The sequence below is a fragment of the Triplophysa rosa genome, linkage group LG11 (assembly GCF_024868665.1).
Source record: "Triplophysa rosa linkage group LG11, Trosa_1v2, whole genome shotgun sequence".
Classification (NCBI taxonomy): Eukaryota; Metazoa; Chordata; class Actinopteri; order Cypriniformes; family Nemacheilidae; genus Triplophysa; species Triplophysa rosa.
The window spans coordinates 315,081-330,299 of NC_079900.1; the positions used below are offsets into that span (position 1 = coordinate 315,081).

Below are 15,219 nucleotides of genomic sequence, written 5' to 3' on the forward strand. Positions count from 1 at the left end.
GCTGTTTTAATAGAGTCTGACTGTGCTGTTTTAATAGTCTGATTGTGCTGTTTTAACAGAGTCCGACTGTGCCGTTTTAACAGAGTCCGGTTGTGTTGTTTTAATAGAGTCCGACTGTGCTGTTTTAATAGTCTGACTGTGCTGTATTAACAGAGTCTGACTGTGCTGTTTTAACAGAGTCTGACTGTGCTGTTTTAACATAGTCTGACTGTGCTGTTTTAACAGAGTCTGGCCGTGCTGTTTTAACAGAGTCTGACCGTGCTGTTTTAACAGAGTCTGACCGTGCTGTTTTAACAGAGTCTGATTGTGTTGTTTTAATAGTCTTATTGTGTTGTTTTAACAGAGTCTGACTGTGCTGTTTTAACAGAGTCTGATTGTGTTGTTTAATAGAGTCTGACTGTGCTGTTTTAATAGAGTCTGATTGTGCTGTTTTAATAGAGTCTGACTGTGCTGTTGTAATAGAGTCTGACTCTGCTGATGTAATGTAGTGTCTTGTTGATATCAGAGTTTAATTTTGTTGATGTAACAGAGTCTGGTCTGTAATTGTGTTGATACATCAGGCTCTGATTGTGGCAGTCTGTGAATCTGTTTGTTGGTTAATGTACTTTGTCTCTGGTAGGTTGTGTTATAGTTGTTGTGAATGAGAAATCGTGATGCCTCTGACCGGTGATGAGCTTGTGTGCCCGAAGTTCCAGCCCAACATCTTCGACTCCACCCGCTGCCACGACTGTTTACGACAGAAACACCTGCACAACTCCTCACCTGAACACGACACAACTGCTGCTCACAGCCAGGGGAAAGACACCAGCACCAAGGTGAGACAGACAGACAGGTGACTATGAAATGTACACATATGATAAATAGAATGTATTATCATGTATAATTGTTGCGGTCTGAATGAAAAATACAGCAAGTCTGTGTGATCATGAGATCATCACACATGATGAGAGTAATTCAAGTGTGTGTGTGTGTGTGTGTGTGTGTGTGTGTGTGTGTGTGTGTGTGTGTGTGTGTGTGTGTGTGTGTGTGTGTGTGTGTGTGTGCGCGCTCCACCTTCTCATTCATAATAAATGACAAGAGATCGAGTTCTTCTAGCTAGCTGATACATTCACAGTGAGATCTCTTCTGACCAACAACACCAAAAAACAAGACTTGTGAAAGAAAGCGTTACTTTAAATGAAAACGACCTCTGTGCCACAAGGCTACAGTGGTGTGAGTGGTTGCTAGGGTGCTGATATGTGGTTGTTAAGTTGTTCTGCACACAAGTGGACAGGTTAGATGATGGCTCAGATCAGATCTCGGGTGATGCTGAGTTGAATGTAAAAGCTTCAGTGATTTGTGATGCTTTTGTGGATTTGATGATGTCTGATAGATCAGCTGCTGCTTCTGTACTGAGCTAAAATAATAATGAGCAGAAAAACCACAAACCAGACTGAGTTACAGCCGTGAAACTCTAAACCAGTACAGTCTGTGAGAGAGAGATGCGTAATGTAGATGACCAATTTAACTTCATCGATTTTTTTAGAGATCTCAAATAACCAGTACAAAAATGATTTGATAAATAACATCACTGGGTGCTGTAGAAAAACACTGTGACATTATCCTAAAACAAATCTTTACACTTACACATACTGGTAAAGAAATCTGACTTAAGTATGACAGACAGCACAGCGTCACACTTCTGTTCCTCTATCATTGCCTGATCTCTGATTGGTTTTCACATCTACTTGTCAGGAGGACTCAGATGTGCTGTCAGTGGTGAGCAGCTACTGTGATGTCAGCAGAGGGGGGTGTGGCTTCAAGGACGGCTCCCTCTGTATTTTGAGCGCAGACTGTGACCTGTGCGTGTGTGACGGAGACGACGATCAAAGCTCTGACAGGTAAGACTGAACCAGAGTCTGTATACAGTGTTTTTTAGAATATAAACTCTGTTTCAATGACTTTTGAAATGTTTTGAGGAATCAGTTTCATTGTGTCTCATTGTGATGTTTGTCTCATTCCAGTCAGTGTGACGATTCCATATACAGCAGCTCAGTCAGTGTTGAGGAAGAAACAAACGTCCTTCATTACCCTTCATCTCACTGCAGGATGACTCGTTTGGATCAGTCATCACACCGGTCGAGTCCTCGGGGCTGGACAGAGGTAGCCCGCAGCCGTGATGCCTTTGGATCCTTGGGGTTTTCTCACGGTGAGGTGAACACCATATACAGTTACTGAACGCTGTGGTTCAGATAGTTCGAGTGACAGTTTGAGGTGTCAGATCGTGTAGAGTTACACCGGGCTATTCCAGCTTATGACACCGCGTCACAACTGCATGAGATCATTTTCACATATTAACACAATCTCTCTCTCTTTCTCTCGGTCTGTCTGTCTGTAGGTAGTGCGAAGGAAAAGAGAGATCGGGAGAGCGGATATTTCTCTCTAGGAAGAGCTGCGGGTAGTAGAGCCATCTGTGATAAAGGCTCTCCTCCTCCTTATCGGCATTCTGAGAGAGGCCATCCCCTCCCGAGCAACAAAAGCCCAGAACCCAAAGCCACTATTCCCTTCCGGAACCCGGGTCTGGGCGTTCCCTCTGAAAGGAGAACCGGTGAGATACAGAACGCTGATCTGATGAACTATCCTCCACAACCCTTGACTCCTGATCCAGTGGATCTCAGTGTAGAGGTGGAGGCTCTCGCTGGTCCCAGATCTCTGAGTCCCACTCCTTTCAAACAAGCCGAATCACTCATCACCTCCAAACGAAGAGTTGAACGAAACCTCCCGTCGTCCTCCTACCCAATGCTTGGCTCTTCCCAAAGAAGTTCCAGTCTGTCGCGCTCCTCGTCTCCAGGTCGTAGTATCTCTCCACTCAGGCGGGGCGAGTCCACCTCCTCTCTAAACACGCTGGGTTTTCGCTCTGGCAGTTTGGTGCGGGGACGAGAGAAGGTGTCCGGCACTCCTGCTCGGAACGGTCACGCTGGAGGCTCGCAGAAGAACTTGCGCTCACTGGCAAGCACCGTGGGCACGGTCAGCAGTGTCAGTAAGTCCTACATGGATCTGAGAGGCTCTTCCCGGAATTCAGAGAAGAACAGCTCTCCCGTCGGCTCTACACTGAACCGTGGTGGATCCACACCTTCCAGGCGGAGTAATGATGGTCCTCGGCAAACGTCTGTTTGGAAAAGTGAAACAAGCCCTTCATTCGAGTACAGTCATGAGAGACAGAGCTCACCCCACGCAGGTAGACAATATGATGCGAGAAGCCAGTCCCCTAAAGGCAGAAAGGAGATGGATCGCTCCTCAAATCAGATTCGAGAGGGTCGTCGGAGTGCATCTCCAGTCAGAAAGGGTTACGGAACAGAGAAAAGGTCCACGTCCAACGGCTGGTGTTATAACAGAGAAAGTCCCCCGTCATCCAGGAAAGGCTACAACACTCAAATCCAAGCATCACTGAAGAAAGCAGAAGTCAAGCGAGCCAGCCGACACTCCTCCCCCAGTAGAGGTCATCATCAAAGCCCTGACCAATCATCGCTTTACAAAACCAAAACAAGCCAGGTGAACTTGGCTCGTGAGCTGAAGAGCCGCAGTTCCTCCCCGTTAAGGTGGGGAAATGACAATCCTAGCCAATCCTTACCTCGCAAAACAGAGATTGGCCGGCGCTCTGCTACACTGAGGCACGACCCTACAGGCCACGCCCCTCTCAGGAACACAGCGAGTGACAGAACAGACTCCGCCTCTTATGTAAAAGACACAAACAAATCACAGTGTGAATCAAACCCTCCGTTAGGTCACTGGAGAGGCTCCACCCACTCTCTCCTCAGCCAGTCGGTGTCACGTAGCTCCTCCCCGTCCCGCAACAGCTCCTCTCACCGATCCGCTCCCGTTGCCTGGGAAACGTCGCAAAGTGTTAGTAAGAGAAGCAGCGTAAAGCCGGAGCGAGAGATTCAAAGCTCCACCCCTAACAGGCGACCATCAGTGTCCCAAAAACAAAGTCTTTCACCTTCAATGCAAAGACACACCTCTTCACAGAGCTCAATGGACTCGGAGTCAAGCCATCTGTCAGCCGGATCTTCAGGACTGAACCGAGAGGAATACACCATGATGGCCGACCTTCCTAAAGTCAAAACCGTCATGCAGAGGGAGGGTCCCAGTCACCTGGACAGACTCAGAAGCCAACAGAGACGAGAACTTTCCCTCTACAAACCAGCCAGGTAGACAGAGCCACATCTGATCTGTGTGTTGAGAAGTCCCTTGCCATCATTCAATTCCTCACAGCGAGCAAAATTCAGAGAGCTTGAGTGGTCTCTGCTCTGTTAAACACACTTTACCATGTTGAAATCCATTCCTGAACATTTCACAGATCAGGTAGGTACGGCAAATGCAAATAAAGACCTGTAGGATGTGTTGTGTTTTCAGTCACTGTCAAAGCAAAGCTCCTAACTCAGACTGGGATGAAGTAGAGGAAGAGAGAGACGCTGGTAGACTGTCAAGAGCACACTCCCCTAGCTCACTACATACACAGGTAACTTCACCCAAAACATGCTCACTTGACCGCTTCTCACACTAATACAGTGACATCACATGTGTAAGAGAGAACACAATAGCATTGAGATATATTTCACTGGATCATGATGATGATGATGATTGATACAGACAGCGAGCAGTCCGTCTTCAGAGCAGATTCACAAGAATCCGTCCAGATCATCAGAACACAAGCAGGTGCAGTAACACATTCAGTCTGAAGCGCTGATGTCATGTAGTTTGTGTTGTTGTCCTTCAGTGTGTTTGTTATTACAGAAAGCACACAGACCGTCGGTGTATTTCTCCTGCAGTGTGGAACAGACTGATGAGGAATCCGTCCAACAGGCACGTGCTAATATCTTCATTTAATCTTCTTTAGGGGCTGTCATTTATCTGTGACTTTGGCCTCTCTATCGCCATCTCTGTTTGAAACATACAACTGCAGTCAAACGTGACATTCCCCACAAAATCTGAATCACTTAAACCATTATTAGGGGTGTGTTATTAATTTCCTTTTATTAATGATCATTTATCTTCTGTTGCCTATAATCATATAAAACATATCTTTAAATAGTTTTAACTTGATTTATATATTTTGGCTTTCCTCTCTTTATTTTAATTCAGGGTTTTTTCATAAAGCTAGTTGTCTGGAGTAAAATAATCATAGTAGTCACAAATTTGCTATAACTGAACTGACTTGTTATTATACACTTATGTTTATGTTTAATGTTCTTACGAGAAGTAATACTGTTTCAAACCAAAGCTTTTAAAACCTGTTGTCTTTTGGGGTGCTTTGGCTCAAGGGGAAGGCCTGCGATGCGCTTTATAAGTGACGTGTCGTCTTCAGAGTGTTTATGAAACACACTAGTTTTGGTGTATTACTGCACGAACTACTAAATGCGAAAACAACAAAAAGCAACCGTCACCGTTCTGATTGGCTGCTGCACTACCGCTTGTAACGCTGGTTGGTTTGTTGTGATCACGCTCGAGTTTCCGGTTGGTCGCTGTCGTGCTTGTGCTCGGTTTTGATTGGCTGCTCGCTTCCGCTGATTTCTCCGCGGGATCCGCCCCGGGAACACAGCAGCAGCAGCAGCTCGAACTCCGTCAAACTTTCTCTCTCTTCGATAGAAACTGTTTATCGTTTTAATTGTTAATCATAAACACCAATAACTGGGGTTAAACTCTTCAGCCACATTAAACCTCTTGAGTGTTAAATTGCATCATATGGACTTTATTTAACTGCTGTTCGCGCTTCGGCTGGATTTCAACATCATGACGGTCAGTTTAACTTTCATTCACTTTAATAAACGCAAACGGAAGTGTGTATGTGTCCGCGTGCCTAAACTGAGTGTGTTTTGTGTGGTTTGCTGTGTGTGTGTAAAAACATTTTTAATACATATTTCTGTGTATTTGCGCGCGACACACCCCACACAGCGCACGCGCGTTGGTGACGCTGATCGTGATGTTTCTGTTTGTGTCAATTCACGCAGACTCCGTAAAAGTCTGAAAGAGTCATTATTGATCATTTAAATCAGTCAGAGTCACTATTATTCATGACCAACCTGTTAAAATGACGGTTAACCAGCACTACACTAGAACACATACGACATTATACTAAATTAACCACTTGAACTACTGTCATTTATGCCTGATTATATCTGAGGATGTGTACTGATGTTCATGTGTGTGTTTGTGTATGCAAGACTTCACAAAGACCCGTTTTGTTTTCTGTTAGGATTAAAAGACTGAAGAATACATTAATGGCTTTTATCATAAGAAAACCACTTGTGTTCGAGTTCGATCAGATGAACTGACACGGGTCTGGTGTTAAAGGGTCCCTTCACCCAACAATGAAGAAAATCTCTCATCATTTACTCAGACCTGTACTCATGTCTTTGTTCCGATGAACACAGAGAAAGATATTTGGAAGAATGTTGGCAATTTTCAGTTCTGGGACATCATTGACTACCATTGTAGGAAAAGAATATTGTCTTTTGTTGTTCTGTTGAACACATAATGAGATATTTTGAAGAATTTAGGAACACAAGACAGTTCTGGGGCACCTTTGACTACCATTAATTCTTCCTACTGTGGCAGTCAATAATGTCCCGGAACTGAAAATGACTCGCATTCTTCCAAATATCTTTCCCCGTGTATATCAGAACAAAGTCATTAATACAGGTATGAAATGAAACGAGGGAGAGTAAATGATGACAGAGATTTTTGGGTGAACTGTGTCTTTAAAGCTTCATATGTGTGTGATGGACACTAGTTGTGTTTGAACAGTAACACTGGTGGTTCCTGTGTGATTCACATCTGTCTGTTGTGTTACTTCCTCACATGCTTGTTTATTTGTGTGTGTTTGCTGTGTAACACTTTTACAATGTACACTGAACTGAAGCCTGTCTCTACACTGATAAACCCGTCTGTCTGTCTGTCTGTAGCCTGACCTGCTGAACTTTAAGAAGGGCTGGATGTCGAAACTGGATGAGAGTGGAGAGGTAACACTGTCTATCTGTGATTCTGTGTCTGTGTGATGATGATGTGTGTCAGTCCCTGCGTCCCAAATCGCTTACTTCCATACTATATAGTAGGCGAGAATCAGTATGAGTCATGAATTGTATGTCCTAAACCTCAGTACGCACAAAACAGTAGGTGAGAAACACCCGGATGGTTTACTGCTTCTGAGAGTGTGTCGGATGGACACGACTCTATCCCATGATGCCACGGGAGCTGAGCATCTTTCACATTTCAAAAAGTAAATCAAACAGTAGCGCGAATCCGTGTTTTTCTGTGTCTCTGGTGTGTTATAAGTCGCTCATGCATGTGTTAGACGTGTGAAGTTGCAGAAATGAAAGTGTGGGAGCAAAAGAGTCATTCTATGTAAAAGCGAATGCTCACCCAGACCTGCCTGAAACACCTCGTGTAGCCACACCCCCACAAATCTACGTCAGCTGGTGGTCTGATTTGACTGAGACCGCCCAAATGTAGACTCAAGTAAGGTGGTGTACCTGTCAGTACAACTGAAGAGGAACCTGATGTTCCAAATATGGTCAGAGGCGTCACATTTCCCTCACACGCTTGCAGTATTCCACCAATCACTACGCACTGGTGAACTGACCAATCACAGCACACCTCGCTTTTCAGAGCCATGAGCTTTGTTAAACATCAGCGTGTTTTAGAGAGGCGGAGCAAAGAGGAGATACAAACATGCACGGTGTGTGGAAAATACAGTGTTTTAACCTTAAATCATGTAGACACATTACATCACATCTAAAACAAACCATAATATTCCTTTTAGTCGTGTCATATGACCCCTTTAAGACACATGTCAGTTTTCAAATGTAAGTACCGATAAATGCATTTCTATGTTAATAAATGCTCTTTTTATTGACTACGTACAGGTTGTTGTTAATACATCATAGGTTAAAGAGCATACAGGTCACATGACCATAAAACATGGCGGATGCAGTATGTCCCAAATCTATTCCCACTCCTCCCACTCATACTATATAGAACGTACTGTTTTAACGCTCCATAGGTTAGTACTGATTCAATTTCAGTACTGTTACAGTATGAGACTTTGGACGCAGAGAGTGTGTGTGTGTTCATGTTTGTATATCCCGGTGGGGACCTAAACCTGAATACACACAACACATGGGGACTCGTGTCACTGTGGGGACCAAAATTGAGGTCCTCATGGGCACAAAAGCTAATAAATTGTACAGAACAGTATTTTTTAAAAATCTAAAAATGCAAAAAGTGTTCTATGATCTTTAGGTTTAGGGGTTGGGTTAGAGGATAGAATATACAGTGTGTACAGTATACAACTCATTACGCCTATGGACTGTCCCCACGGAGATAATAAACCAGACATGTGTGTGTGTGTGTGTGTGTGTGTGTGTGTGTGTGTGTGTGTGTGTGTGTGTGTGTGTGTGTGTGTGTGTGTGTGTGGATCTGTGATGATTCTGTGTGTGTGTTCAGTGGAGGAAACACTGGTTTGTGCTGACGGACGCTGGACTGAAGTACTATAGAGATTCAGCAGCAGAGGAGGTGAGCGAGACTTGTGTTGTCATGCGTTCTGCTGAAGCTCTTTGTGGTGAGCTGTATGTCACCATGTGTGTCACGGTCTCAACAGAAGGATGAAGTGGACGGAGAGATCGACCTGAAGTCATGTGTGAAGGTGTCTGAGTTTGATGTGGAGAAGAACTATGGCTTTCAGATACAGGTCAGTACACACACACACACTCACTGAAGATGGACATGAAAAAGAGACACATGTCTGGACGTGACACATTCCTTCAGCTGATGGGAAATGATCAACCAATCACACGTGAGATGTTTTTTATTCTCTTTCTGTCAGACGAGAGAGGCCGTGTTCACGCTGTCTGCCATGACCGCAGGAATCCGTAGGAATTGGATTGAGGTTTTGAAGAAAAGTATTCGACCCAACGGCTCTCCAGACCTCACCCAGTCAGTACACTCACTCACCCATCAGACAACATTCATATAGATACACTGGACTTACTGAAATGCCTCTCAGTGGAAGGTTTGGTCTGGTTTTCAGCCGGAATACACTTTTATTGTGTGTGTTTTTTCTGCAGGCTGCCCGACCACAGCGCTGATAAAGAAAACACGCGACACGCTTCATCACGTCGACATCACAGCCAATCAGAGGCCGCCTCCAGCACAAACCCCACTCACTGCAAATTTGACTATGTGGAACTGTCGCGTGTAGCTCCGCCTTCCGCTCCCACCTCAGCCAGTCAGAGAGAGTCCGGGGAGGGACAGGTGAGAGATCACAGCCAATGGCAGGGGGAGAGATCGCGTGACGCCGCTCACGGCCAATGGGAGGAGGCGCTCTCACGGAAGGGGGCGGGGCAGCTGACGGAGCAGAGGAGATTAGAAGAGATCGAGAGGAAATGGGCGGAGTTTGAGCAGCTGCCACTCAAAGAGACGAGGTCCTTTCCACCAATGGGATCGCAGCCTGGCCCGTCATCCAATCAGGCTCTGGAGAGGGAGGTAGTGCGTGAATAAAATCTATCTGCTCTCATAAGACAAACTGAGTTTATGAGAACTGAATAGAACACAGACGCTCCAAAATAAACGATTGACTACACCAACTTCCATTAAAACTCGACAATTATGTTTTATTTACTCGCCAAAACCATTTTACTTGCATTTAATGTTAAGTGTTTATTTTGGACGCAGTGTATACGCTTTAAACAAAAGCTTGTGTACACTTATTCTGTCTGTGTGTGTGTTTTTAGGCTCCAGATCCACCGAGGTGCTTTTGCGCGGCTGAAAATGCCGCTTGCAGGTGCTTGACCAGTGTTTTTTTATCCAGCGGAGGCGCGTTGGTTGCTATGATATGATGAGCGTGTGGAAAAGAACGCCAGCTGCTGGCGCTTTCAAAAAACGTGGCGTCTCCATTGGAAACAATTGAAAAAACACGGCATACGCCGGCAGAAACGCCTCGGTGGACTCGGACCCTAAGTCTTGCTTTGATTGGCTGATGCTTACAAATCAAACTTGAGCGTGATTCACTACATGATTGCGGGAGGCTTTACCTCTCTCTCTCGCTCTGTCTTTCCTCGTGTATAGGTGGCGTCTCTGAGGCAGCAGCTGGTGACGCTGCAGGGGGGGAGGGAGGGGCCACAGGCGGGGTGGGCGGGGTTGGGTGGGGCGGAGTCTCGCTGCATTGAGAGTTTACAGCAGATGGAGCGAGTCCACAGGGAGACGCTGGAGGAGATGGAGAAACAACACGCACAACAGATCCGAGCTCTGGAGCGAGAGAGAGACGCACTGCTCCGAGAGGAGACCGAGGCTACAGCACGAGGTACACAACGACAACAACACACACACACACTCAAAAGTCCAGATGTTTGTGTGTAACCACGTGTGTGTGCGTCAGTGATGAAAGCGTTACAGACGGCACATAAAGCAGAACTGGAGAAAACAACACAACACGCAGAGAGAGACCGAACAGACACACACACACTGGATAAACAACAACAGTGAGTACACACACTCAACAAAACAGACACACACACACACTTATCAAAAGTAAACATGCAGAAGTATGCACACATCACTACACTGAGGGAAATAATGATTTGCTGATTTTATAAGTTTGCCTGCTTACAAAGAAATGAAGGGTCTATCATTTTTATGGTGGGTTTATTTTAACTGATAGACACAGAATATCAACCAAACAATCAGGGGAATAAATGTATATAAAGTTTATATAACATTTCAGTCAGTGAAATAAGTATTTGATCCCCGAGCAAAACATAACTTTGTACTTTCTGGAGAAACCCTTGTTGGCAAGCACAGAGGTCAGACATTTCTGATAGTTGGTCAGCAGGTTTGCACATGTGTCAGGATACATTTAGTCCACTCCTCTGTCAATCTTTAAGGTTTCTTGGCTGTCGTTTTCGCCTCTTTCACAGATGTTCTATAGGACTAGGGTCTAGAGACGGGCTAGGACATTTCATGTGCTTCTCCTTAAGCCTTTAGGGTTAGTTTTGGGTCTTTGTCATGTTAAAGGCTCATCCACGACCCATCTTCAGTGACCTAGTTAAGGCGAGGAGGTTCTCATCCAAGATTTTAGGGTACACTGGCTCGTCCCTCAGCCCCTCAATGCGGTGAAGTCATCCTGTACCCGTAGCAGAGATAAAAAGCCCTAAACAGAATGTTTCCAACACTGTGCTTCTCTGTAGGGATGTGCTCCTGGGCTCATAGTCAGCATTTCTCTCCCTCCAAACACAAGAGTCCATTTTGGTCTCGCAGCACTTTCTCCAAACCTTTCTGAATCCTTTTGATGTTCATTGTCAGACTTCAGACGGGTCTTCTTGGGCAGGAGGACCTTGCGGGTGCTTCAGGATTTCAATCTATTGTGGCATAGCATGTTAACTGTGGTCCCAACTGTCTTGAAATCATTAACAGGCTTCTTCCGTGTAGTTCTGGGCTGACCTTTAACCTTTCTCATCATCATCTTTACTCCATTGGGGAAATCTTGCAGGAGCTCCAGAACAATAGCATTTGATAGTTATTTAGTATTTCTTCTATTTCCAAATAATCACACCCACAGTCGTCTCCTCACCAAGCTTCTGTCTGTAGCCTAGTCAAGGTTTGTGCAGGTCTACAATCTTGTCCCTGACATCCTTTAAACCTGTTTGGTCTGGACCACGAGAGGTTGAATGAAAGATACAGATTCTGTTGGCAGGCATCTTTTATCTACATAACAAGCTGACTCAGGAGTACTTTCTTAAAGTGACAGGACTAATCTGTGGTCCATATAGGCACAGAACCAATCTGTGGAGCCAGAATTCTTGCTGGTCGGTAGGGGATCAAATACTTACTTCACTGACTGAAATGCAAATCAATTTATAACCTTTATATAACATTTTCCTCTGATTTTTTTATATTCTGTCTCTATCAGTTAAAATAAACCCACCATAAAAATTATAGACCCTTCATTTCTTTGTAAGCAGTCAAACTTACAAAATCAGCAGAGGATCAAATCATTATTTCCCTCACTGTACATACAGATCTGAAACACATGTGAGCACATCACAGTTATCATGTCAAAGCAAAACTGTGTAATGTGTGTGTGTGTAGGGCAGAGGTAGTGTCTCTCAGGAGAGAGTTGGAGAGTTTGTCTGAGCGATACTCTCAGAAGTGTTTGGAGTTGAATGAAGCTCAACAGCACAGTAAAGAGAGAGAGAGACAGATCAACCTGAGAGACAGACAGCTGGAACAACTCAAGAGAGACAACCAGGTGACACACAACAGATCGAAAAACACTAATAAACATCATGTGTGTGTGACCTGTCCTACTCAACCCCGCTTCAAGCAGGCCTCGAACTCAAGAAACAAATGATGAGAACATTTCTGTAGATTTACTGAAGAAGATCAAATATAACACAGATTTCAGTCATTGTGAACATAAATCTCAGACTCACAATTGTGTTGAATCAAGTAAGTGTATATTTGTATTTGTTTGTGTGTAGGAGTTACAGGTTCGTCTGTCAGAAGAGATTAAGGTCATTGGCTCAGTGGTCAGAGGTCAGGGGTCAGATCCTGACTGCAGCGAGAGCTCGTGGTGTGAGACACAGGTGAAGTAAATCATTCACTCTTTCACTTCATCAAACTGTCAGAAATGACTGAAGTGAACGACGTGCTGGAGCGATAAAACTCACGTGCTGTTGATCATACAGTGTTTGTTCTAAATTCACTGAAAACATGTTGTTAGAGGTGTTTCAGGCGTGTGTGTGTGTTGTCATGACTCATGCGTGTTATTTGTCTAACATTATGAAGACAGAAATCTGACACATTCATTTAGGATGAGCTGAACGTCAGTACATCACAGGCTTCAGTGTGAGGACAGCGCCACCTGCTGGCTAAATTATAAAGTCAAATGTGTCTCATGATGTCATTGCTTCATTGTATATTTGTGTTGTTGTTGTGTAGGTGCTGTTGAGGGTGAGAGAGAATGAACTGCAGTACCTGCACAAAGAGCTCAACTGTCTGCGCAACCAGCTGCATCTCCTCACAACGGTATTGTGTGTGTGTGTTTACTGTCTGATGCAGGTGTGTGATTATCATGTGTGTGTGTGTGTGTGTGTTTACTGTCTGATGCAGGTGTGTGATTATCATGTGTGTGTGTGTGTGTGTGTTTACTGTCTGATGCAGGTGTGTGATTATCATGTGTGTGTGTGTGTGTGTGTTTACTGTCTGATGCAGGTGTGTGATTATCATGTGTGTGTGTGTGTGTGTGTTTACTGTCTGATGCAGGTGTGTGATTATCATGTGTGTGTGTGTGTGTGTGTTTACTGTCTGATGCAGGTGTGTGATTATCATGTGTGTGTGTGTGTGTGTGTTTACTGTCTGATGCAGGTGTGTGATTATCATGTGTGTGTGTGTGTGTGTGTTTACTGTCTGATGCAGGTGTGTGATTATCATGTGTGTGTGTGTGTGTGTGTTTACTGTCTGATGCAGGTGTGTGATTATCATGTGTGTGTGTGTGTGTGTGTTTACTGTCTGATGCAGGTGTGTGATTATCATGTGTGTGTGTGTGTGTGTGTTTACTGTCTGATGCAGGTGTGTGATTATCATGTGTGTGTGTGTGTGTGTGTTTACTGTCTGATGCAGGTGTGTGATTATCATGTGTGTGTGTGTGTGTGTGTTTACTGTCTGATGCAGGTGTGTGATTATCATGTGTGTGTGTGTGTGTGTGTTTACTGTCTGATGCAGGTGTGTGATTATCATGTGTGTGTGTGTGTGTGTGTTTACTGTCTGATGCAGGTGTGTGATTATCATGTGTGTGTGTGTGTGTGTGTTTACTGTCTGATGCAGGTGTGTGATTATCATGTGTGTGTGTGTGTGTGTGTTTACTGTCTGATGCAGGTGTGTGATTATCATGTGTGTGTGTGTGTGTGTGTTTACTGTCTGATGCAGGTGTGTGATTATCATGTGTGTGTGTGTGTGTGTGTTTACTGTCTGATGCAGGTGTGTGATTATCATGTGTGTGTGTGTGTGTGTGTTTACTGTCTGATGCAGGTGTGTGATTATCATGTGTGTGTGTGTGTGTGTGTTTACTGTCTGATGCAGGCGTGTGATTATCGTATGTGTGTTGTCTGATACAGGCGTGTGATTATCATGTGTGTAACGTGTGTGTGTGTGTTTACTGTCTGATGCAGGCGTGTGATTATCGTATGTGTGTTGTCTGATACAGGCGTGTGATTATCATGTGTGTAACGTGTGTGTGTGTGTTTACTGTCTGATGCAGGCGTGTGATTATCGTATGTGTGTTGTCTGATACAGGCGTGTGATTATCATGTGTGTGTGTTGTCTGATACAGGCGTGTGATTATCGTGTGTGTGTGTGTGTTGTCTGATACAGGCGTGTGATTATCATGTGTGTAACGTGTGTGTGTGTGTGTGTCAGGAGAAGAACAGTGTGTGTGAGCAGTACGGCGAAGTGTGTGAGGAGTTGAGTCTGATGAAGAGCAGAAGTGAGAGAGAGATGGAGACGCTGAGAGAACATCTGAGAGTGGCACTGAACGCACTGCAGGACGGACAACACACACACAACAGCCTGCAGTGACACACACACACAGCGGTGAGACACACACCTTTCACGTTTGTATATAAATGGTACCTGTCATACATTCACTAACCGTATAAATGTGTGTGTGTCTGTAGGGAGGAGCCTGAACAATCATGTGCCTTTCATTTCAATCCAATCAGCTGCAGGGAATGACCTCGGCCAATCAGTACACTGGACTAAATCTTCTGCACTTTTCATGTCTAGGAGAGATGATGTGAAACGCTTTACTGTCAGAGCAGCTAATACTGAGTAACTGGATAACACCTGTGTGTATGTGTGTGTGTGTGTGTGTGTTTGTTTCTGTCTCGCACACACACACACACACGTGTGTGTGCGTGTTCACTACTTTTGTGCCACAAAACCCAGCGCTTTGCTTTAATGAGCCAATGTTTCTAAACATGTTTCTTGTTCTTGTTTTTATATTTAATTACAGAAGTTTACAGCGTGTTACAACCAATAAAAGATGGCTTCTTCACTCCATTTGTGTTCCTTTTTTCATTTAAGCTAGTTATGTTGTTTTATTTGCAATTTGGCCACAAGTGAAGTAAGGGTGGTTAGCGAAGTGAATCAAAATCCCTTAACGCACGGCTAGCCGTGGATTATCCCGCT

The 15,219-nt window shown here is 44.5% G+C and overlaps 2 protein-coding genes across 2 annotated transcripts; both read left to right on the forward strand.

The window, feature by feature from the left end:
- The first annotated feature begins 653 nt into the window (after window positions 1–653).
- LOC130561204 (serine/arginine repetitive matrix protein 2) lies at window positions 654–4,987 on the forward strand. Its single transcript, XM_057345382.1, has 7 exons — window positions 654–815; window positions 1,735–1,880; window positions 2,004–2,188; window positions 2,378–4,187; window positions 4,393–4,498; window positions 4,630–4,695; window positions 4,774–4,987. The coding sequence occupies exons 1-7, from the start codon at window positions 654–656 to the stop codon at window positions 4,864–4,866; spliced, it is 2,568 nt and encodes an 855-aa protein (XP_057201365.1). The 3' UTR covers window positions 4,867–4,987.
- A 544-nt stretch (window positions 4,988–5,531) lies between these two features.
- On the forward strand, window positions 5,532–15,090 carry triobpb (TRIO and F-actin binding protein b). The gene is made up of 13 exons (XM_057345252.1): window positions 5,532–5,775; window positions 6,942–6,998; window positions 8,482–8,550; window positions 8,636–8,725; window positions 8,861–8,970; window positions 9,102–9,519; window positions 10,102–10,336; window positions 10,412–10,514; window positions 12,121–12,280; window positions 12,513–12,617; window positions 12,973–13,059; window positions 14,449–14,622; window positions 14,706–15,090. Exons 1-12 carry the CDS (start codon window positions 5,770–5,772, stop codon window positions 14,605–14,607), a joined length of 1,599 nt encoding a protein of 532 aa, XP_057201235.1. The 5' UTR covers window positions 5,532–5,769; the 3' UTR covers window positions 14,608–14,622; window positions 14,706–15,090.
- The last annotated feature ends 129 nt before the right edge of the window (window positions 15,091–15,219 follow it).

Excerpts from the sequence above, each read along its gene's own strand:
- LOC130561204 (XM_057345382.1), top strand. The coding sequence starts at position 654 with ATGCCTCTGACCGGTGATGAGCTTGTGTGCCCGAAGTTCCAGCCCAAC. Across the intron at positions 816-1,734 it reads GGAAAGACACCAGCACCAAG|GAGGACTCAGATGTGCTGTC; the intron begins GTGAGACAGACA and ends TCTACTTGTCAG. Across the intron at positions 4,696-4,773 it reads GATCATCAGAACACAAGCAG|AAAGCACACAGACCGTCGGT; the intron begins GTGCAGTAACAC and ends TTGTTATTACAG.
- triobpb (XM_057345252.1), top strand. Across the intron at positions 8,551-8,635 it reads GAGATTCAGCAGCAGAGGAG|AAGGATGAAGTGGACGGAGA; the intron begins GTGAGCGAGACT and ends CGGTCTCAACAG. Across the intron at positions 13,060-14,448 it reads AGCTGCATCTCCTCACAACG|GAGAAGAACAGTGTGTGTGA; the intron begins GTATTGTGTGTG and ends TGTGTGTGTCAG.